General features: G+C 43.4%; 1 protein-coding gene across 5 annotated transcripts in view; it reads right to left on the reverse strand.

Moving 5' to 3' along the window:
• The window catches only part of SLC8A3 (solute carrier family 8 member A3), a 205,768-nt gene that overhangs the window by 14,917 nt on the left and 165,828 nt on the right, over positions 1-25,023 (reverse strand). For all 5 annotated transcript variants that reach the window (XM_077322620.1, XM_077322621.1, XM_077322618.1 and 2 more), the window contains 2 exons: positions 15,058-15,075; positions 36-160 (listed from right to left, as the gene is read on the reverse strand). In XM_077322620.1, coding sequence (XP_077178735.1) covers positions 36-160; positions 15,058-15,075 — 143 coding nt within the window. The remainder of the gene's footprint in view (positions 1-35; positions 161-15,057; positions 15,076-25,023) is intronic.

Genomic DNA, 25,023 nt, shown 5'->3' on the forward strand with positions numbered 1-25,023 from the left:
TACTGTTCCCTCCCCAAGAAGTGCACAGGTCTGACCTTGAATTCATAGGACTCTTCGATGATGACCTCTAGTTTGGGATGCTCGCCCAGTATTGGCTTCCCCATTTCTGCAATCCGCTTGGCTTCCTCCTCTTCCATGGTCAGCTTCCTTTCTGCCACGTCTATGGGAACAGGACCAACATACAGAGAATGTCCTCCATACTCCTGACATTGGGCAGATGACATTGGGTAGAAGAACTGGGGTCGGCAGGGAGGGATTTGCACACCAGTAACCCTCTTTACAAACCCAGCACTAAAAGCCTCATGAAAGCAACAGAAGGACGAGTTGTTTTAAATGACATGCCAATGCTGAAAAGTGGGGAGGTCTAAATATGGGTGCTATCTACTTGTCGTAATCAGATATTGGGTGACATGTGCACAAAGCTTTAGCCAATCAATTACTCCACCCTGCAAGCATAATATTTTGGAGTTGCTGAGTGAAGAGATAGAAACAATTTCTAAAGGAAAAGTTTGTGGGGAGGCTATGGAATTCAAAATTTGATTGAAAATGACAGAACTGATGGCTTACTTTCTTTAAAAAAATGCTACGGTTTTATTTTCCTTCAAATTGTGTTTTCTTCAGTAGAGGTTTGCTTAAAGAACAATCATGCCCTAACCTAAGTGCACTGAAATCCACTGAAGCACCAGATTTGAATGTATGCTGGATTGTGGCCTTGGTGATTCTAACATGGTATTTGATTTCTGAGGGCTCCCAAGCTGAGATGTCTCTAGCATATTTTGGCAAAAGATGAACTCCATTTCATGTGTTGTGACATTATCATGTTTGACATTTCCCTGATAGCAGCAGCCAATGATGTGGCATCAGGGCAGGGAAACATGCAACATGAAGATGCCGCAACAGAGGCTAAGTGATCCCACATTTAACAGGGGAAAGAAATTCTACACACTCCCTTCGCCTCCACAGCCCAGTGCTGCGTGCAACACACATCACCGCCTCCCACTCAGAAGGTCATCTTGTAAACTGATAATACACTTGCAGAAAAGTCAAAAGTGTAAAAGGATTTATTTGAGCAGGATGGCCTTGCATGTTTTCATACCACTCCAGATCTTTTGTTAGTAGCTTGCCAAGATTGAATTTGAAAACAAGCCAAGATTTCAGAAAGAAAATAAAAGCGTTCACTATTGTCAGCTGACCAAGGAGGACGCAGTATTATGTACACAACAGGCTTTTGTTCTTGTATTTCATGACAGTGACCTAGTGCTCCCTGTGATCATAATCCAAATGAGACAATTTGGATAAAATGTGACAACTAGCTGCAAATTAAAGAACAAATCCAAAAGCACAGGCTGCAAGGGGGTTTGGCCATGTCTGCAGAATGAACACCAGCAGACTGTCTCATGAACTCCTCTGGTGAATGGAAGACCCAATGACTGGCACCAAAGAAAACATAGCTTAAACAGATTCAAATGAGTAGCCCTGTTAGTCTGAAGTAGCACAGTAAAATCAGAGTCCAGTGGCACCTTTAAGACCAACAAAGATTTATTCAGGGCATGAGCTTTCGAGTGCAAGCACTCTTCTTCAGACTATGAACTACCATCATATTCCCACTGTTATGATGGTCAGTTCATAGTCTGAGGAAGAGTGCTTGCACTCGAAAGCTCACACCTTGAATGACTTTGTTGGTCTTAAAGATATATAGCTGAAACAGACCGAGGAAGACCTTAGAAACCAGCGACTGACTGTCCACATGGCCAAAACTACTGCCACCAATTGCCAAGAGTGGAAACAAGGCAAAAAAATCCAGCAGCACCTACAGCAGTGCATTGGCTGAGAGGACAGCCTGTTCCACCAGTCGCCAGCTAAAGGATAAAAAGAAGTGCTGCCTGTGCTATTTTTTTAAGGGGAGGGGGAATCAACACATCAAGTATTTCATAAGTATTGAGGAAACCTCAAAGTTTATACACATTTCCTGTGTTTTCAGTGAAGAAAATATATCCCCTTTTGGTGAAGAAATGCTTATTGGGACTCTATTCATTTCAGAGTTGTCTTGCGCATACATAGAGGCCTTTTGACCTCAAGTATACTGAGTTCTTCTAGATAACTGCTAACATTTAAAATGTGCAGGGAGATGCAGATTAGGAAATTTCATGTCTTGAGATGAAAGAGGAAAAATTGTCCCCCAAAATGAAGGGTGTGAAAAAGCTTTCAGGATACGGAGAGATAACAAATCAAGACAGGAGAATGCATCAGAGGCATCGTGTCATGAACCTCAATTCATGCCCGTTTAGTTTCATTTCCTGAAGCCTGACAAGATCGGAGTTGTAAACCTGTAAATCTGTCCTTAGGCTCCAAGACTCCTCTGCTTTCCCAGTGGGAGTTTTCTTCCGTTGCTTTATCAATCTCTCTTAGCAACCTTGCATAGACAGCCTAGTCTCAACAAGGCTGTAACCGTAGAGATTAGATTCTGGCCATCTGGCAATCCTGTGAACCTTAGCACCTTCGGGGCCCTCTTGCTCTCCCACCGAAATGCCTTTGTACCCCTCCCCTATTGAGAGAACCCTATATCTGTTCTGAACTGACTATTGTTTCCCGTTACTATCAAGATCTTTGCTTAAGACGATCTTGGCTCGCTTTGGCATTTCTGTAGACTCTGTTCAATAAAACTCTCTGGATTTCAACCGACTGTTGGATCTTTTATTATTATTATTATTATTATTATTATTATTATTATTATTATTATTATTTAGATTTATATCCCGCCACTCCCTTGTGGCTCGTGGCGGGTAACAATATCACAAATCCCCATTAAAACCCCATAAAAACAATAATAACATTGCCAATATTACCGGCATGGCAAGAATGGCAGCTCAACTCCCCCCCCCCCACTACTAGCGGGTGGAGAGGAGGTCCTGATGATGTTTTGCTTCGGGTCCGGAACCCGAGTCCCTGGGGGGCATAGATCTATTATCAGCCCCGGCCCTTGGATGTGTCTTTATCACGGACTCTGCAGGCTGGGCTCAGCCTGATTCCTGACACATCGGTACTATGGGATGCTGCCAATGTAACCCAATACTAGATTTAGATGTGGATGTGAATCAAAGGATTTCAATAGCAGACTCAGGGGCAGGCAGGGGTATTTGATTCCAGAATTTCAAAAGTACTTTAGTCCCCCCCGGATCGTTTGGCCACTGTCTGAAAAAGCCAGGTGTTCACAAAGGGCCTTTCCCAGGACCTCAAGGTCTTCCATGGTATGGGGAACATCCTCAGAGTCTAATGGTCCCACAAGCCTCTGTATTTATTTGCCCCCATCTGGTGCAGATTGGATCCTTCCCACACTCCCCCACAGGAAAGTACACCATCCCAGTTGGGAGGGGTGTTGTAGACACTGGAGCCTTTGCTCAGCAATGTCATCAGTTGTGCCAAAGGTCCTAGGGATTTACATCACCTCTCAGTGAAACTGGGATCTTTCCCACTAACTCAGTCCCTGTGGAAAGTAGCGCAAAGCAAGGGAGAGTGTTTTGACAGAGAATAAATACTCCGCACCTGGCTATATGACATTCCTGTGCATCACTGTGGAGGCCAGCTTCTCCACTTCAAGCAGCTGCCTTCCATAATCATATTGGCTCTCCTTTTCTACTACTTCCCTACAGCAAAACATGGGATCTAGCATGTCTGAAACCTTCTATGCTGATGATAACAAGGGACGAATGGAAACAAAATACACAAAATAAATCCAATGTAATAGGTTCAACGATCTGCCACAAATGTTTGCACAATTTAGTGTTATGTATCCTGCAAACAGTGAACCCTCGGAATTTGTCTGTGTGCTAGTCATGGCGTTCTGCTGTTAAAACAGGCTTCCGATAAACTGTCCTTGTCCATGGTGCTGGTGCTGCTAACCGCTAGTAGAAACAATGGGAAAGCCCCACCTACCTCTCAGGAAAGGGAAAGGTGTTTGTAAGCCAGTTTTGGACTCCTCCAGGTAGTGAAAAGTGGCATGTAAAAAACAAAACAAGAAAACAACTATTATGATGAAGATTTCCAAAATGTATTTGTCACGGTAAACTGTCTCATGAATACCTTGGTGACTGTCTGAATTGCAATTTACTGCCTTGTAGAGAATGTTTTGAAATTTCTGTCAAGCAAGAATGGCATTTGGGATTTTAAATAATACTGTGGACTAGATGGCCCCTGTGTCAGAAATGAGAAGTCATCATAAAAAGATACTCTTTGAATAAACCACCAGCAACTCAGTGGTTCCAGCTAGGAAAGTCTGTCCCACCAACTTCCCATGAACTATTTATAGTGCTGTTTGCCATTTGCCTCCTATGTCCTTTACATGACAACAGAAAACTGGCTATAACTGCATGTGTTCTATCTCTTGTTGATTAGAGTGTTTGCCGTAAAGCACGCCACTGGAAAATGCAGGAAGGAACACTGGTCTGCTGCACAGTGAAAATCCTTTCATTCCTCTAAACCGAATCCTGACCATTCTATCTGAGTTGCCACACCAAGGAAAGAGAAGTTAGAAGACAAGGTTCTCTAGATATGTTTTTAAGGCTTCCTGCAGTATTTCTGAAGACTGCTGGTCCTTTCTGGCACAAGATGCTTCATATGATGGAGTTCATAAATGCTACATGGACTTCAGCAGGCCTCGTATTCATCTCCAGAAATTATTCAGGGGCTAAACATATTGCACAAACTAATATATCAGCAGAACTTTTTGTCAGTCCAAAAGGTAGCCAGCACAAAGCCAGCACAGTTTTATAAAACACACACAGATCCCGTGTGTCATGAGACACCACTTTAATCTATCGCTGCAGCACAGACAAATCCATCCACCTTTTGAAGTCAACAATAGCTTGAAGTGTCACAGCCAATCTGCCATGTCACAGAGGCTCCCATGGAGTGCCCCGGGAAGGGGGAATCCTTTTTCAGATGCTCCGCATGAATAAAAAAGTTCTTCACAAAAGAACAAATGCAGAACCTGGCTGCTGCTATGAATACTAGGATTATAATGCTTTAATGCTTTTCCTTGTGTCAGATGGAGTTAGTGTACAAAAACAGATGAGGCTTCAGTGGTGCACATTCCTCAGCACTTGGGTCATCAAGATACAGAAATAAGAATTTAATCTGAGAAACTTCAAGGCAGAGAGAAAGCAAAACAGATGTCTTGAATGAAGATATTTCACACTGATGACTGTTCCTTTCCCTAGATTTCAGAGATGGAAATAAAGATACTTCAGCCTGGTTAATTGTAACAGAGGTGATGTGGATGGGAGAAATTTATTTGGCTTATGCACTACCTCTATATGGCTCTGGGGGCCAGCACTGCTATTATAAAACTGTTATGTAGATGCCACTTTCACATGGGTCCCAAAAGGACAGCCATGTTTGTCTGTTGCAGGAAATATATACAGGAGTCTTATCTTGTAGAATCATGGAATAATAGAGTTGGAAGGTACTTCATGGGTCATCTAGTCCAACCCCCTGCACTATGCAGGACACTCACAACCCTATCGCTCATCCACTCCAACCTGCCACTCCCTTGAATCTTCACAGAATCAGCCTCTCCGTCAGATGGCTATCCAGCCTCTGTTTAAAAATTTCCAAAGATGGAGAACCCACCACCTCCCAAGGAAGCCTGTTCCACTGAGAAACCGCTCTGTCAGGAACTTCTTCCGGATGTTTAGATGGAATTTCTTTTTAATTAATTTCATCCTATTGGTTCTGGTCTGTCCTTCTGGGGTAAGAGAGAACAACTCTGCTCCATCCTCTATATCAGTGGTCCCCAACCTGCGGGCCGCGGCCCGGCGCCGGGCCGCAAAGGCCATGGCGCCGGGCCGCGGCTCCCTCTCCCCGCCCCCCCCCCCGCAGTAAAAAACTTCCCGGCCGCAAGGTTGCGGCCCGGGAAGCTACTTACTGCGGGAGGGCGGGGAGAAGGAATGAGGGCCGGGCTGTGCCCGTGCAGGCCGCGCCGGCGCGGCCCGATCCGCGGGCGCGGCCCGCGGGTGCGGCCCGATCTGCGGGCGCGGCCGGGCGCGGCTCGCGGGTGCAGCCGGCGGGCGCGGCCGGGCGCGGCCCGCAGGTGCGGCCCGAAGCGTGGGCGTGGCCCGCGCGGGCGCGGTCCCTGCGGCGCGGCCCAATGCCCTGCCGGTCCCCAGCCTAAAAAAGGTTGGGGACCACTGCTCTATATGGCAGCCTTTTAAATACTTGGCGATGGTTATCAGATCCCCTCTCAGTTGTCTCCTCTCCAGGCTAAACAGACCAAGCTCCTATGTCTTGCTCTTGTGGCACAGTAAAGACTAATACAACCTTATATCAGCATAAACTATGTAGAGAGAGGAAAAGGTTATCAGGATCAATGGGTCATGACATGCTGGAAGTGCAAGGTGAAATGAAATTATGTAAAATTTAAACCTTATCAATAATCTAATCAATAAACATTGATTCTGACATCATGAACAAGTTGGACTATCTTCCATCTCACAAAGGAGTTATCAGAAAGAATTAAAAGAGAAAAGGACTTACTTATATATGTATGTGAGTTCATCTATATGGACAGAAACCAGAAACCTCAGCCAGGCACCACACAAGCCTGGCAACCTGGGATTGCCCTGCTGTTTCAGCCACTTACATAATTATTGTCGGAGTATCTGGATCCATAAACTGTCCTTTCTGGTATCATGCCTTAGCTGCAGGCTTCCTAAGGAAATGACAATATACTGACATTCAGCCAGCGAATGCTGTTTTGGCCACTTTGGATGTTGAGGCTCTATAGACCAACATCTCCTGCACAGTCAGTCTGCAGGGTAATACCCCAGATCACACTGCTACCAAGCTTTGTTCTTACACCTAAATGATTCCAGATATTGAAAGATATTTTGCCTTCAGGTAAATGGAATAATAACTATGATATGGAAATATATTCATGGTAACTTTGAATGTGCTGCCTCAGCTCCTATCTGCCACACTTTAGATCTCTCAATAATGTTTTTGTTACCTGGACATGTGAAAAGGAAGTTGTAAAAAAATTCTACTAGACTTTAGCAACTTTCACTTTAGGTCGGACCAGTCTAAGCACGATTTTCTGGATACCAAAGTGCAACTATACAATGGGCACATGAACTCCTCCTTATACCATCACCCCACCTTACCTGCATTTACCAGTCTAAGCACACCAGATAGTCCACTGCCTGGCCTGTAGCCAAACAGCATGTTGCAATTGTATTTGCTCCAGTTCCTTTGACAGGGAACTCACAGCTGAATGATTTACAACTTGCATTCCTGGGATTATAATACCCACCCGATGAAGTGAAGAAACAGTGACAAAGCCAGATTGATATCCAGAAATGACCTACTACAACACAGACTCAAAGGAGACAACAACAGGACGCCACTTTTTGTCATCCAGAGCTCTCAGCTCATACCAATCTAATACAGTGATCTACAGCCCATCCTACATAACAATACTTCCCTCTTTTGGGCCTTGCTTGCAGACAGATCCCTGGCCTACCCCTTCTTTCCAGAACCGATTGTGGATTAACAATGCCCTTCTATTTTCTGTATTAACAATAATCTACTGTTGTTGATTTTACCATGTTTGTGATGATTTTAAATGTTGAAAGCCACCCCGAGCTGGCATGCTGGGAAGGCCAGAGTTTAAATCAAAAGATAAACAACAAAAGTCTGACATTAAAAATAGCAATATTAAAAAAGTCTCTGGTTTCTAATCTGAAAGTCACAACTCTTCAACAAAAGATCTTTACAGGATGACTCTAGTCTGATATTTATCACTGAGATTCTCAAAGAGGTTTCTTACTACCTCTCTCATTGCATTACAGAAAGTCTTGGGACCTTACTCCTGACAAGTATCCACAATTTTAGCAAAATCTGGGACACCCTCACCAAATATCAGTGCTAACCAGCTTAGTATACTAGAGAACAGAATTTAAATTGTGGTGAACCATTTGCATGTAATAGCAGGTGAAATTGGTGATTTTCTCCATACTGAAAAATGCATTTTAAAGGTCTACAGGGGCATGGAAAAAGCACTTCATATGAACTGTAATCCTGGCTAGGGGCTACTCTTTTGCCTGATCTGGCTGTCCTCATTTTTCCTCTCTTACCTTGAGTAAAACTTGGAGCAAGATCCATGGACTCCTGGACATACAATTTAATGGAGACCTTTAACTCCCTATCCCTAGCTGGTCTTTGCTGAGGCATGGCACAGCACCAACCAAACTATAATCTACCCCCAGTGGCTCCAGAGAGTGTTTGATCTGGAATTATGATTTATTCTTGCTTTACATACACACAACAAGCATATTCTGGTTTTTCATTTTTTGTGGTGCTTAATTAAGTTACTTCTTCTTCATTAATGGTTCCCCACTATACCCAAATGTATTCCTCATAGGATCCTGGGGAGGGGGGGAATAGCATGGTTAATTAGTGCATTTCTCTTGGCTGCAAAGTGTGCTCATTTTTAAAATATTTCATAATAGCAATATCCTAATTGCCCAATTACAGTCATTTTTAAAAGTCACAATTTCTGCAAAGGAAAGCAGGAGTTATTAAAGCATTTATTTTCCCTGGGCCAGGTAAAGGATCCATTTACATACTGAAAGAGAAGAAGCATCTGGGAAGTAAGTCTGAAGGGACAACTGCGGGGAGAGGCTGGAATTCGGTCAATAGGGCTTATTGAACATAAATGTGCCCAGAAGATTCTTGTGCTTGTGGGTGAGTACTTGTTGTTAGGTGCGAAGTCGTGTCCGACCCATTGCGACCCCATGGACAATGATCCTCCAGGCCTTCCTGTCCTCTGCCATTCCCCGGAGTCCATTTAAGTTCCCACCCACTGCTTCAGTGACTCCATCCAGCCACCTCATTCTCTGTCATCTCCTTCTTCTTTTACCCTCAATCACTCCCAACATTAGGCTCTTCTCCAGGGAGTCCTTCCTTCTCATGAGGTGGCCAAAGTACTACTGTGAGTACTACCAGATTGTAAAGACTGTAGTACGGTGTCAAGCTCTGTGTGAAATTCAATTTGATGGAGGAAAGGGCTGTCAAGTCACTGCCAACCAATAGGGGTTTCAAGGAAAGACACATTCAGAGATGATCTGCCATTGTCACGTCCAAATACGAACCAGGGCCGACCCTGCTTAGCTTCTGAAATCTGATGAAATCTGGCTAGGCTGGGCAAGCCAGGACAGGTTCAGTTCCGCTTGTGCTTTTTGTGCTGAAGGATTCGGTTGATCATTTCCACTTGGCAGAATCCAGGAGTGGTGGTCAACAAGAAAATAAATAAACAAACAAACAAACAAATAAATAAATAAAATTAAAAGGGGATGGGAAAACACAAGGCGGTGAAAAACATCTGTGGACCACACCGAAAACAAGTGTTGTTCAGGTGCTCTTTAAAGATGGCAGAAAGAAGACTCTGCAGGGAGGGTGGAGTTGCACACACTCTGCCTTTCTCCAGGCACGATCAGCCATGAGCTTACAGTGGCAGGAGCCCCCAGCAGCAGGTAGCATTCAAGAGTGGAAAAGCCAGAGTTCCTTTAATTTGAAGGGTCAAGTCTGTCAAGGTGAATGCTGCTAAACGGCTGCTTAATTATTAACCAGTACTGATTTGTTTGCATCAGCTTCAGCACTGGCTTTCAACATAGATTGCACCCTCGACTCCCAGCTGTCAGCTCCAATTAGTCCTGATAAGGTCTGGAGATGCCAGGCTGGAAAATGAACCTGCCACTTCTTCCTAAGTGCCCATCTCTGCTTTCCAGATATGGCAAAGGTGAACCTAAGGAGGTGTCAATTGGCAGACAGTAGATAAGTCACTCCCTGTTTTGACAAGGAACAACGGATGAGGCATTCCCAGGGAGATAGGGGGAACTCCCTTCTTGTAACAGGTACATGACATGTGGACAGTACAACTGAATGAAAATAGTTCACTTCTTTAAGAAACTGGTTTGAGAATATAGGAAAGTTGGCTTACAGAGGCCCACAGTGTCCTTCTGTTTAGACAGGCGGCTGTCCTGAGGTTACACTTGCTATGGCCACTGCTATGTAGGGGATGTATGATCCCCAACCTATAAGGTCTGATCTGTACATGCATCACAGAGTGATACCATAAAAGCATGAGGTGGAAAGAACAGATGGCATCAATGCAGGTGGTGGGTGAGGAATGGTGTTTTTGGTGCCTCCAATGTAAAAAACAAACATCTGACATCCTCCACCCCCACTAGCTCAGCAAGAGTAAAGAGACAAAGAATCAAGCCCAGGCTGGTAACCTATGTGCTGATTTTCAATGTGCATGGTTATTGTTAAAGCATTGTGTTGAATTCACTTAGCCCAACTGTAGATGAAATCACCTGAATATCTTCATCCTAGTTATTTTGGGGGAGGCTTGGGCTGATTATGATACACTTGCTAAGGAATCTGGTTTGGTGTTTAAGGAACCCCGTGAACAGAAAATGAAGGGCTGCTCAAGGAGATATCACAACATGACAGTAGTTACAGTAAGTGCTGTTTTTTTTAAACCCTACTTTTCTCTGCCCAAAGGAGTCCAAAAGCAGCTTACAAACAGCTTTCCCTCCCTCTTCCCACAACAGACAACCTGTGAGGTAGGCGGGGCTGAGAGAGCTATGAGAGAACTGCTTGAAGAGAACTGTGACTAGCCCAAGGTCATCCAGCTGGCTGCATGTGGAGAAGTGGGAAATCAAACCTGATTCTCCAGACTTGATTCCCCACTTTTGCCTGTTGTGGGGATCTACCCTCCACAAGGCTTGTGTACACCCAGCAAATTTTGTTTTTATCACACAGAACAAAAAAGGCTCAAATTTAGAAGATTCTTGTGCTGTTTGGGCATATCCTCCTCGATGGCTGATGAAATAAACCAAATCCTATTTCTCCAAACAAGATTAGGTGGAGAGTCTAGGTGCAAGGAGGGGAAAAGGCATATTTGCACAATCCCAGGGGCTATAGGCTTCCTTTTAAAAAGAAAAGAAAGCTGGAACTTCAGAGAACCTGCTATATCTGTTGTTACTGTACCTTTAAAACAATAGTCTAATTCTGATTTACAAATAAAAACAGTAAAAGCCTTTGTGACCCAGGGGAAAGGAGGTGGCCACTTCTGTGCGGCTGGTGCAGGGTCAATGACAGGCACTCTGCCGTGTGGAAGTCCCACTCCTGCTTCACTTTACTACAGCCAATGAGGGAAACCATAAATCCCATCCCCATGTGGAAGCCACCAATAACTCTGAAACTCCCTCCCCAAGGAAACTCATCTGTCCCTCCTGGCCCTGTCTTTGGCCAGCAGATGAAGACTTTTTTGTTTCATTTGGCATTCCGTCAGGGATCCCTCTTTCTTGCGCTATGTTTGAATTGAGGTTTATATGTTTCTACATGTGTGTTCTAGCTTTGGTTTTTACTATGTTAGCTGCCTTACTGGCTTTGACAAGGGTAAAAGGACAGGGTAAGAATTTGGTAAATAAACAATAATAATAATAAGTAACACATCAGCTGCTGGTGCAAATGATAACAACTGGAACAGATCAGTGCCAAAATATCCAATCCAAAGACTGCTTTCCTGTCACACCTTTGTCAGTATGTCTAACTTAGTATTGTTCCAAATTGTGATAGTAAGTCAACAGCCTAAGAAACGGCTATCTAGTGATGTACCTCGGTAAGCCAGCTCTTAAGAGCAGCTGAATGTCTAAAGAGCAAAGAGATACTGAATTCTGGATCAGGCTTAAGGTTTTGGTTCTTACCTTCAAGGCCATACGCGGTCTGGGCCCAGTGTACCTGAGAGACCGTCTCTCCGCCTATACCCCCAAAAGAGCATTACGCTCCGCCACTGCCATCTGGCTGGTGATCCCTGGCCCCAAACAAGCACATCGGTCCTCAATGAGGGCCAGAGCTTTTTCCATCCTGGCCCCCACCTGGTCGAATGAGCTCCCTGAAGAGATCAGGGCCCTGCCTGAACTCCCACAGTCCCACAGCCTGCAAAAGGGAGCTCCTCCACCAGGCATTTGCTTGAGACCGACCACAGGTCCCCCCCACCTCTAACATCCCCTCCATGGCCTGAAGCAGCCTGACCTCTCTAGGGAGTTTAGCTTGTTATGTTGTTATTGTTGGGATCACTGAAGTTGTTGTTTAGAACCTCTGTTGGGTTGTTATTGTTGTATATTGACTATGTTGTATGTTGACTCGTTCCATGTATCCCCTATGGTGTTGTATGTAAACTGCCCTGAGCCATATGGAAGGGCGGTATAGAAATCAAATCAAATAAATAAAACAACAAATATTAATGGAGAAGAGATGGTTCATGAACATGAGGTAAATAATACAGCCAACTTGTCACAGAGAGAACTTAACAGATTGCTAGCAAAGCAGCTCTTGGTCTACTCAGAGGCAGGTCTAAAAATTGTACATAATGAAGAACTTTGGAAGGGAGAAGATATGAATTCAGAAGCTAGAGGCAAAGAGACAGTGACAAACTTCAATGTAATTTTCCACATAGTTTTCCCAACTCTTTTGAAATGTTTGCATTTTCTAAATCTAACATGACATGGACTAAGTGAAAATGTCACGTCCATTCTCTGCTTATTAGTCATGATCTGTCCCGAGTGACATTTTATGTGTGCAGTGGCACATGCATTTTTCATGTTGCTCTGGAACTTGTCTGCCACTGGATTTAGAAGAGTGTGAACTTGAAGCGTGTCCTCATGTCCAAGTGATACCAATGCAGTAGCTCATGGAAAGGGCCCAACAGCAGAAGTTAACTGAAATGGAAGTGTTGTTATATAAACTGGGTTCAGTCTAAAGGAGGAGATGCTATTGAGAGCAGACGTAGCAATGGGGAAGCAAGAGGGGGTAATGCTATTTTCCAGGCACCTTTTCTTTCCTAACACCATCAGAAATTCAGACATTTTTTCTTATTAACTTTAGAGTAACTTTCTAGTGAGCCAAGCGACTGAATTATCTAATACTACCTGTCAAAAGCAATCAAATTTGAGCATGAGAAAGGATAGAAATGCTATTATTTTAACACATATTATTTGGTTCCAGAAGATCTGATCAAATTAGCACAGGGCTTAATTAGAGCAATGAAATGATGGTGGGAGCAGATGTGACAGACTTTCAGAAAGTGAAGAGTAGATCGAATTCCTACAAGCAGATGGCCACTGCCTTTCCTAATTATTCCGAGGCTGGATTTTTGTGCACAGGGCACACCTGAGACATATCAGGACTGAGACACATTGAAATTCGACAGTACATTTGCGAGTAATAGTGCACATTTGTTTATATTCTCATGGCATTTTACTTAGGCTTCTTGTACTCAAGTATAAATCTCTCTATACAAAATAATGAGAGCATCGTCCATAGCTGAAGGGTGATTTACTGACCAGTTACATGATTGGTCCCGGAGTGGCTTTATCAGGGTAAGCGGCCTGCTAAATTCAGAAGCATGCGGCAATCACTTTTTCCTTCTGTCTCTGGTGGCTCCTTGCTCACGTAGAAAGGATCATCTGACATGCTTGCCACAATAAGATTTTGCCATTTTCCTGCTTCTCAATCTAAATCCATGAAATTTATGTTGAACTGCAAATTTGCAGGTGCCATTAGTGAGAAAAAGCCCTTCCATGTAAAGGGAGCTTAAAAAAAACAACAAAACAAAACCCCATAGGCTGAACAGCCACATGCACTGGCAGTGAGAGCTGTATACATGTTTTGCTTAAATATCCCTTGCTCAGGAATTCAGGATATAACCCAAGCTGTAGTTCAGGGATTCTCAACTAGCGTGCTAGAGCAGTGGTCCCCAACCTTTCTGAGGTTGGGGACCGGCAGGGCATTGGGGCGCGGCGCGCGGCCCGCGCGGGCCACGCCCACGCATCGGCCGCGCCCGCGGGCCGCGCCCCAGCATTGGGCCGCGCCCGCGAGCCGCGCCCGCAGGGGCGCGGCCCGGCCCCGATTCCCTCTCCCCGCCCTCCCGCAGTAAGAAGCTTCCCGGGCCGCAAGCTTGCGGCCTGGGAAGTTTTTTACTGCGGCGGGGGGGGAGGGGCGGGGAGAGGGAGCCGCGGCTCAGCGCCATGGCCTTCCCGGCCCGGCACCGGGCCGCGGCCCGCAGGTTGGGGACCACTGTGCTAGAGCACACAGGTTTGCTATGGGAGCCCCAGAGGTAGGCCACAGCACGGGGTGGGTGATATATTTTTTATTTTAAATTACATGTAAGATTTCCCCCTTTATATGGGCAGGCAGACCTGCCCCCTCCCAAAGTGACCAATGATAAGCCTGGAGGGGACTGTGAAGGGGAAGTTGCCTGGCCATTCAAAATTTTGCTATACTTGGCTTCCCTTACTTCAAGTCAACCTGTGGTGGCTCGACAAATAGGTGAACAGTGAAATGAAGGTGAAGACATCCTCCCACTCTCTTGTAACCACATTATCCAGCAAGGAGGAGAAGCATAGGGAGAAAAGAAATCTGATATTCAGGCAACCCCTTTGCTCTTGCCACATCACTAAGGCTGTCAACTGCACAGTGCAAAAATGCCCTGATCCCTTTAACAGATACATGGAAATGGGCCTTTCAAGATTTCCATGATGTTACATAAATAAATGTTCTTTTTCATGATACATTTTCATCCAAATTTCATTCTAGGTGTGTTGATTGACCACTGGGGAGGCTTCTAAACAGGTGGTAATAGTAGGGGATGCAGCACTGGTGTGGATGATGGAGAAGCTCATCCCCTCTTATTTGCAAATCTGTACTAATATCACCGTAAGGTCTATGGTTGAAAGAAAGTAAATAATACAAACACAGAAAGGTTGGTGTGTGGCTGGTAACCCGGCGGTCTACAAAGGGGATATTCAATACCTTTGCCAACTGGTTGTCAATACAAAAAATATTTGGGGTTCATTTAGTCTTGATGAACAGCCATTGTTGTTAGCAACTGTGTTCAAGTGGTTCCACAAGCAAGCCTGGAATGAAATCAAAGCCAGCATGGAAAGAACAGAGTAAGAGCTAAAGGAACAAAGCAGAGGGAGGGAACTCACTTACCTTGAGTCAAGAGGAGAGCTATACAAAAACAAGAAAAGAGAAAACAGAGTTAGTGTCTCACGTGTGAGTTTCAAAGGCCTTTCATAGATGATTGCATTTATATGAGAAATGAGCTTGACTGATGTTGCTGTGGATTTCCTGTAGCCACATGCTAGATGCAGGTTTGTGAGCATGCCTGGTAGCAATAAGGTGAGAATGAAGCTGGAGAGAACAGGTGTGTACCAAGGGTTCTGGTTTTCTGAGGTTCTCCTCTCCCCAAAGACAGGAGAAGGTAACTTGAAGGGCTTGGGGGGGGGGAGTCTATTGGGGACACGGCTGCACTGCACCTGGGGAAAGCTAAAACTGTTGCCTTTGGCAGGTATTTCAGCCATTTTAACAGCTCTTCTTAGTTTTGCTCAGCACTATGGCTTACTTCTAAAAGGAAGCCAGAGCTCAGCGATGTGATGTGTCATACTTAAAAAAAAAAGAACTTTAAATCACCTTAGTCCTTAGAGAACTACTCCTGACTCCAAGGGAAATGTAATATCATCATTCCTAGTACACATATCTCCTCTGGCAATGCTTTTAGCAACTGTGGTTGAAGGAACAGTCCGCCTATTTATAGAGGTCACTAGACATAATTCCAAGATACATGTCAACCCACATACTAAAGAAGAACAGATGGATCCAAGCAAAATCCAAGAACTTTTAATCTGGAGGTAGAAGGGGGGCTGTAGATAGTTATAGTTGTGATGTGTACTGTAGAATGGAAACAAGTGTGGTTTATACAGGTCTGGGGTGGGGGGTTGCATTCTAAACTGAGAATCATCAGGTGTGAGGTATAGGCCCATAAAGCTTGAAAAAGGCAGCAGCTGCTGATTTTTTCTTCCTGGACAAAAACAAGTGATCGAACCTTATTATCTGTGAATAAGTTTAGTTATTTAAATAAGGAATCTTCCTTAAGCTTTAAATTCTGTTTGGAACCTCTTCTGACACAATTCTTTATTCTAAGTTCTGTTTGCTAATTGCTAGTCTAATGTGGATAGGAATATTTTTCTTAATTTAGGTTTAGACTGTTAATCATCTTTTAAGAGCTCAGCTTTCTCATTTAATCCCATTATATCTCTTTCCTTCTCACCTCATATTAGCTTCAATATGACTCACAGGAACTTTAGTTGAGTAATAAGAATTAATTGCTTAAGCTTATAACTATTGTTTCTAAAAGTGACTCTCCTACTTTTAATTTCACTCTGGTTTAAAACTACCATGCCTTGAAAATAACTTTATTGAATGCCTAAATTGGTCTGATTTATGACTAAAAGCATAACAAAAACACCACTATAGGGGAAAGAGGGCAGAAACCTTCAATGGGGAGTGGGAGGCCAATGGTGGCTCATACCACCCGCACAATGAGGTGTGTGTGGGGGGCTCATGTTTCTATGAAAAGCTGCCTTTGCTTTTCACAGAAGAAGCACCAACCCACTTCCACATTCCCCCTATCTTTATGGCTGATGCTTAGAGATATGTAACAAGAAGGGGGAAATCCAGTCACCAAACTCCAACCTTTTGCCTCCTTTGGCCCTCAGAGTTTTTCATAGGAAACTAATGATGGCCTCTCTATTCTGTGCCTCATAAGTGCATATGAGGGACAAGGAACTCCTTCACATTGCACTGTTGGTTTCAACACATCACTACTTCCTGTTTCCTTCCCATATATTCCCTAACATGTCCATACTAACTTCTGATTATAAACCAATGAGCAGACCCTGCTTCATTTTTAAAGTGTATTTACAGTACCTAGCTATTATTTTGAGTGCATGATGAATATATAAAAATTACCTTTCACTTTCATGAGAAAACATACAATAGTTGATAATTGCTGAGACTTAACTCCAACTATGGCTATCTGAAAATGCTCCTGTATTCTGCACTTGAGGAAGGCAACAGATCCACAGGGAAAAGGAACCCAGGGCTTCGATTCTTAACATACTTTGCTGGAAATAATCATCAATGGCTTTAATTGTTGATGTACATAGCAACATGCTGTACATTTCTTAATAGGAATGTGAGAACAACACATTCAGCACTGGCTTCAGCTGTTTTTGCCCTGGAATAAAAAATAAAAATTTACATCTTCTACTTTCATAGAGATGAAGCCTGGAGTCAGAAAAATGGCATCCACCTAGATTTACAGTATCAGTGAGACTGCTTTTTGGAGGCCCTGGATGATAATCAAATATCTGCTCCACCCACCACAACCTTAACATAGTAAATACTGAAATCAACACATTGGTTTTGGTGCATGAATATTATTATTTGAATTGTACTAATGGAGTATAAGCAAGCACTGGAAAATAGCCAATATCTTAGTTCATGAATGATCTATGCAAATAATATGAATTCCATTTAAATGAATATTGAATAATTAGTATTCTTTTGTGGTCAAAGATGGCAAGGAAAGATGAAACTAACTTACAGAGCAAGCTTAAACAGGTTTACTCAGAAGTAAGTTTCATTTTAGTCAGCTTACTCTCATGAAGTTTTTCTTAAGGAGGAAGCCTTTGAATAATATTCTTAGAAACTTCATTTTGGGCTGCATTTTAAATTGCTGTTCTTTAAATAAAATTGCTCCAAATCCAAATTTTGATGATAAGGGAAATTGATTTTCCTATAAAAATGCAATGCAGTTCTGGCGTGCAAGAACCGTACCAGCATCCAGATTCTTCTAACTCAGTGTTTCCAAACCTGTGGGTCAGGACCAAAAAGTGGGCTGCAAGTAGGTCAGAGGCTCTTGTAGGATCATGGCGGCTGTTCCCTGCCCTTCTTGGCTTGGCGTCCCACTGAACTCATGCTGAACCTCTGAGGAGGAGAAGGGGGGTGCGTAGCAAACCAACCAGCAATCCATGTTGAACTAGGTGGAAGCTGCAGCTGTGCCCAGAAAGCAGCCCCCCATAGCAGCTGGCTCTAGGGTTGCCAGCCTCCAGTTGCGAGCTGGGAATCCCCTGAATCCCCTCCCTAAAGTCTCTCCAAACTATAGAAATCAGTTATCCTGGAGAAAATGGCTGCTTTGGGGGATGGACTCAATGGCATCATATCCCACCGAGGTTCCTGTTCTCCTCAGCTTCCACCCCTACATCTCCAGGAGTTTCCCAGCCTGGATTTGACAAACCTATCCTCTTATCCTTAGTTGGTGGCCGGGGGGCACCTGGCAATGCTAGCTGGCTCCCCTGTTCCACCTCATTTTCCTGTCTTTGGCCACACTGATCCCCCCACTTTCCATTCATGGTAATGTTGTTTCTCAGTAGTTGCTAAGGCATTGCTTTTATTTTTAAAGATCATTTATGGACTGTGCCTGCTCTGGCCCCTACAACAAAGGGCCAAAGGAATTACCTTTCCCAGGAAGCTCTCAGGAGCTGCTGCACCTACCTGCTTCAGGTGTGCCATTTCCTTGCTGCTGCTGCTGCAGCCCTGCTTGGGGCAGCAGCAGCAGCTCCCAGGTGGTGAGAATGAGCAGGTGCTTGTGTGCTTGTTAGGGGTGGAGGGGAGTTATGAGCAACAGTGCCAAGATAATTATGCTTTGATAGTCTACAGAGGAGAAACAACAGGACCAAGCTATCGACTCATTGTCTCAGATGACTGGGGAAGTCACAATTGATATACATCTTCTGGTCCCATCTCTTCAATCTTCTGCAAAGAGAAAATCAATGCAGACTGGGCAGGGGCTATTGGGTTCTGCTTGGTGCCCATCCAGGAGGAGGATAGTCATGATACTAACTCTCCATTTCCACTTGAAGCTCATTAACAAAGTCTGCACTGCTGATTTATGGGCTAGTGACTAGCAATGTTAGCTTTTAAAGTTGCCATTTCACTGAGTGTGGTCTTGAGATACTGTGGTAGCACTGGCAGAGGAATAGAATGATCTTCATGTAATTTCCTGTAATATGAGTCTATAATATTTTTTCACTGCAGGAAGAATCTTTCTGTTGTGCTCCCCAATCCTGTATCTCACAAACTTAAAATGCTAGCTTCATTCCCTCCTTTGTATCAGCCATTAACAGGGACAGAACATGTCTGGGACTCTGGATTAGATGTACTGGTGTGAGCTGACAATCGGAAAAAAACAAAAAGTGCTCATTGTTCAGAAAGAGATGTGTTTTCCCAAAAGGAGAGATGTTCCATTGAAGGTATATAATTATAAAACAGTCTTGCAAGAGAGAGGAGCTTCAGGCCTGAAATCTGAAACATTCAGATAAATTTGGAGCCACCCAAGCCAATGCTGACCTCTTTCCCATGTTTTGTTTTCTCAATTTCTATTTCAAAGAAGAAGTAAATGGAATGGCAAGGGCTGGGCCTCTAGCTCTGTATGTCCTGATGAGGCCAAGTCCTTTCTGCTTCTGTACATTTTCTCTGAAATAACTCCCATTTGATTCAATGGGGTTTTCTTATAAAGCAATCCTATTCCCACTTACCGGGGAGTAAGCTCTGTTGACTACAGACCCTTACTGCTGAGTACACACAGAGAATAGTGAATTCTGACAGGGATGTATGTGACAAATTCTTGGTGCTGCTTTTTGAAAAAAATGGAATTTTATATAGCCGAAGAATAAATAGATCTAGTAGCCTTCAAGGTTCAGCAAGATCCATTTGCTGCATCTAGAACTCTATAGCACATGAAGGTGTAACCCTCAATCAGATAGCTGTGCTCTTTAATTTGCAAAAAACTGAATACTTTATGTAAGTGCAAAAAATATTCCACAAATTCCACATTCATTTGTATGCTAAATATTTTTTTGCTTGAATAACTAAAGGTTACGTAATGGTTAGGCAAACCTAAATGCATGACAGTGATGGATGTCAAAAACCTAAGTCCAAAATTCATGTGACAATAAATCAATGAGTCCCCATGCTAAGTATACTGGAACTTGTATGTCACCATACTAAAAAAGTTGGGAACCAGTGTTGGGAACATAGTTTATCTGGATTTCAATAAAGCTTTGGATAAGGTTCCACGTGATATTCTTGTTGACAAGTTGGTAAAATGTGGTATGGATCCTAATTCTCTCAGATCAATAACTGGTTGACAGATCGTACCCAAAGGGTACATGTTAATGGTTCAGCATCCTCTTGGAGAAGAGTGGCAAGTGAAGTGCCTCAGGGATCTGTCCTGAGGCCTGTGTTGTTCAACATATTTATAAATGATTTGGATGAGGAACTAGAGGGGGTACTTATTAAATTTGAAGATGTTTACAGTCTTATCAAGTCATTTGCCTTCATCTAGACCAGTGGTTCCCAACCTTTTTATCACCAGGGACTGGTCAACGCTTGACAATTTTATTGAGGCCCGGGGGCGGGGTAGTCTTTTGCTGAAGGATGTCGCTGCTGCCTGAGCCCCTGCTCCACTTGCTTTCCTGCTGGCGCCCCTGACTTCCCATCACCCACTGGGGGGCGCTGCCAGCAGCAGCTGTGCAGTGCCATGCCGAGGGGGAGCCCCAGCCATGGCGGCCACTGGAGAGCACCAAAGGTGCTGGCAGCAAAGTGGCAGGGCAGCCCCCAAGGCAGAAGCTGGGGAGAAGGAGGAGCTGCGGCCTGGTACCAATTGTGGGTTGGGGACCACTGATCTAGACAACTATACCGTTTCTGACAGTGGTCCAACAGATGCCTTTGGAAAAGCAGAAACACAGTGCATGAGGGTCCAGCATGAAGGAATCATTTTTTGATCCCAGCATCTGAGACTCAGAGGTATGTTGCCTTTGAACCTGGAAGTCCCACTTAAGATGGCTAATGGAAGCAGATCAGGATGGAACTCAGGTAGAATAAATGGGAGGAGTTCTGGGTAGGTGTAGTTGAAGGGATGTGTGATGGAAGAGACTCTGCATAATCCTTTAGCACCTCACACTTTAGAGCCACCAGCCATCCCTACATCCAATATATCTATCTGCATTCTAGTGTAGCAGGCAGAGGGGTACGAGTCTTTGATGTATAAGACAGAATTGGAGCAGACAGAAAATATATAAAGCTAATGGAATGCAGTCTCCGTGGAATAACATAAGGTCTGAATGACTCTGACGAATGGCATAAACATTCTGTCACTGTTTATGCCGTTCGAATGGTTTTGTTAGTATGAAATGCTGTCGTATGTACAGAGTCCCCTGAAAGGTTCCAAACATCTTCAATGAAGAAGAGATGAGAGATCTCCAGCCTCTGGAGTAGTAAGAGGCTTCGTAAGGGCCATTTGGTAACTAAGCCATCACCTTGGAAACAAGGGTGAATGTGCTAGGATGCCTGTGTGCTTTGATTAGCTTGGGTTCAGGCAGAGAAGTTATGAACGGCTGATGACAACACTCTCAGCCACAGAGGAGTTCAACTGGAATGCAGACGTGCGTGGTGGCATGCTTGAGTGCTGATGTGGCTACATTTCTTCGTGTGCTTTATTTATACCCTTCCTTGCTGATCCTGCCCTCTAGTCATTTCACACTATGTCTGCAGAAGCCCAGATTACCTCCCTCCTCTCCCAGAAATTCCAGGGAGCTGTCCATCACAGTTTAAGGGGCATTTGAAATCCATGGTCATACACATGCTTAATTATGTGCTGGATTGTGGTCCTCTATTCCTGTGGCCACATCTCATTATAATATCTGGAAAAATGAACTCTCTGTCTGGATAAACCCCAAATCTCATTCCTGTATGTTTCTGGAATATAAAAATTTGCAAGATTGTCTTTGACATTCACAGCAGTATCTTAGAGCCAAAGCTATATGTCACAAGGGAAGAGCCACATTTCATTATCTCAACTTGAAAAAAAAATCACCCCTGAAACATAAAAGGCTGCCACACTGCTCAAAACAGCATGGGTTCTAACCCCTTTCCTTGTACTATATTATGAACATGAATCCCCCCCCCTTGCTCATTAACTGCATACAGATATATTTTCCTGTGTGAAGCAAGCAGTTGCCTGGGGAGCAATTCTGATTGGTTAAATGATATGGGATGGCAACCCCACAAACATTACTATTCCAAGCAAATGGGCAGCACACTCCCAAATTACTGGCAGCTGCCTGACAGTCAACCACATGCCAAAAAAAAAAAAAAAGGCCAGGCTATCATTCATGGCTCTTCTGGCATAATGTACAGAATGGCTACAGTATTAACAATTTTGAATCTTCTGTACCATGACACTCATAGATGAATGTTTTGGGATAAAAGTGTTAATTTTCTGATAGACATCTTGCTTTAACATAAGCAACACTAAAATGAGAATAATAATATTATAATAATAGTTTTATTTTTATAGCCTTAAGGCAATAAAAGCCTTATAATAAGTTTAGGGCAGGCAACATCACAGTTAAAACATCCAGTAGAATACATACAATAAAATATTAATTAATTAAACCTAATTAAGGTTTTTAAAGTAACTAAAAAAAAGTTGAAGCCATCTCTTTATAAAGATGGCTTCATAAAAATCTTTCTGAGGGAAGGGGCTTGGCCGGAGTTCAGGCAGATTTCTACAGATGGTTTCTCAACTAAATTTTCAGATTGGGAGGCCAGAATTTTGTTGATATTAAACTGTATCAATTCTCCATGCTATAATTTTCATTTTGTTCAGGATGACCCAAATTGCCATCAACCAAGATGATATGCAGAATCTCATCTACAACATTTCTCAGGAACTTTTTTGGGGATCAGACCAGGGGTCCATCTTGTCCAGTATCCTGTCTCATACTCTCTCTGGAGGGCCAACAGCAGGGCATAGAATCTGGGGTCTCCTGGCACTGGCATGCAGAAGTTTTCTTTCTTTCACCATGGCTAGTAACCATTGGCAGACCTGTCCAATGCCTTTTTAAAACCTTTTATACCTGTAGCTTATCACTACATCCTTTAACAGCAAATTCCACATGTCAATTACCTGTTAAGCAAAGAAGTATTTCCTTTTGTCCATCCTAAGCCTATTGCCCATCAACACCATTAGATGCCCTCAAGTGCTTCTAGTTGGGAGAGGGAGAAAACATTCTCTCTGCCCACTCTGTCTACCTTGTGCATATTTTATAAAGCTCTTTGGAACCTCCATACTCTATGAAGACTGCTCTATTTCATTCCTTTCTTCTTTCATTTGTCCACTGATGAGCTCTATGGACTCATGGATCTACCCTCTAAATGCTACTGTTTGGCACAAAAACAGGAGGAAACTTGGGCCTCCATATGCTGTTTATTGGCTTTCTGAAGGCATTTCATCAGCCACTGTATGTAACAGTAAGCTTTGCTAGAGCAACTATTGGTTTGATTCAATATGGTTGCCCTTATGTTCTGAAAGCTGTAATTTACATTTCCTTTGCTGTGGTTATACTTACACAGTTGGGGCTAATTTCCCTCCATTATCTTTGAGAAACTGACCATGGGAGAACAGGCTCCCTCCACAGTCTAATGTGGCTCCTCTTCTTCAGACAAATACTGTTGTGAGATTTATGCTCAGTTTTACACCTTCAGGCGAATTATAGTTTAGATGAAAAGTATAAGCCATTTATGGGAAAGCAGGCATAATACTTCCCCTCTAATGCTGGATTGTCAAAAGTGACATGTGCAGAAAATAGAAGTCTCTAAACTGTCCCTGAGGGCCAGCGAGGCAAGAAAAACCTGGCCCAAATTCTCAACAACTAATGTGGCATCAAGACTACCCAGGAAGTAGCAGCAGAGCTTAAAGCTGTAGTCTTTTAACAAAGAACAAACCTCACTTCACTAGAGGCACATTCAAAAGGTACTGACAGTGGGGTGACCAGAAAGGTGACGCAGTATGCTGGGAGCCATCTAGGTGCTGCTATGCTTTGCCATCAACAGTTAGGGCCCTGTCACCGAAGATAAGGGAAACATCTAGAACTGTAAGAAGGCAGAAGGAGGCTGGGAGGCCTCAGAGCTACGCAACAGAAGGGAGACTGCAACTCACCACATATATATCTTAATAATAAGGCATTCACCATCTTTGCTTTTAAACTTTTGCTCTTCTGCATGTAGCCAGTAGAGACTACATATTTATTGTGGGTCATTAGAGAATAACCAACCCAGGCCTAATTGTTTCAAGTATTACATGAGGCATTACCATAGAATGAGATTACAAAAAGGGAAATGCTGGGAAATTAATAATATACGGATTATCAAGGCTGAAGGTTGTTCTGCCAATAATCCTGTTTTGCCAATAATCCAGAAAATAAAAAGGCTGAGAAACTAACAACACATACATTAATTCAATCCACTTAATATATTGCAAGCCTAGAGGGTAACAAATAACCAATCTCTTCTAAAATTATTTTTTATAAATATGAAGAACAGTTAATCCAAGTTAGGGTGGGAGTCTCATTTCTCTAGCAAATAAATTGTTTGATATTATTAGAAAGAATGTAAATCACACATGGTGACTTCATGAAGAGTTCCTTTGCTTGCTAGTCTGCTGTTGTATTGTCTAGTCACAGGGGCACACAACCTTTCCTTGCATACAGACAAGCAATACTGCAAGGAATGGCGGCAATTGTTTGCTTGCCCCCCCCCCCCCCCGGAATTTCAAAATGACGGGTATTGGTGTTGGAAAGTATGAAGCCCAGATATTATCCAATTAAGGAATTGGGACAAAAGAGACAGGACAAGTGTTAAGATCAAGCTGCCACGCCAGCACCTGGGCTGCACTTATGTGCTCTTGGTCTTAAACTAGTTTTCCGTGTGGCTCAAAAGGAGCTTCAAACACTCTTCTGTAGTTCCACTGGAGATTTACTCTCAATGGTTTCAAGGCTCCTTTTTCAGTAATTAAGTAAAGAAAAGAGGCATAAAATGTATTTGCAGGTTTCTACATGCTAGGAAGATTAATGAGGTTTCTTTCCCTCCCACATTGCTCTTCCTTTGTTGGAATTTTTGTGGAGTGACCTTTGAAGAAATTCACCCAGATGGAAGACCTTGGTGTACTAGCAGATGCCAATGACAGAACTTTAGAATGCTGAATAAAGTCAG

This window comes from Paroedura picta, chromosome 2 (genome assembly GCF_049243985.1).
Source record: "Paroedura picta isolate Pp20150507F chromosome 2, Ppicta_v3.0, whole genome shotgun sequence".
NCBI lineage: Eukaryota > Metazoa > Chordata > Lepidosauria > Squamata > Gekkonidae > Paroedura > Paroedura picta.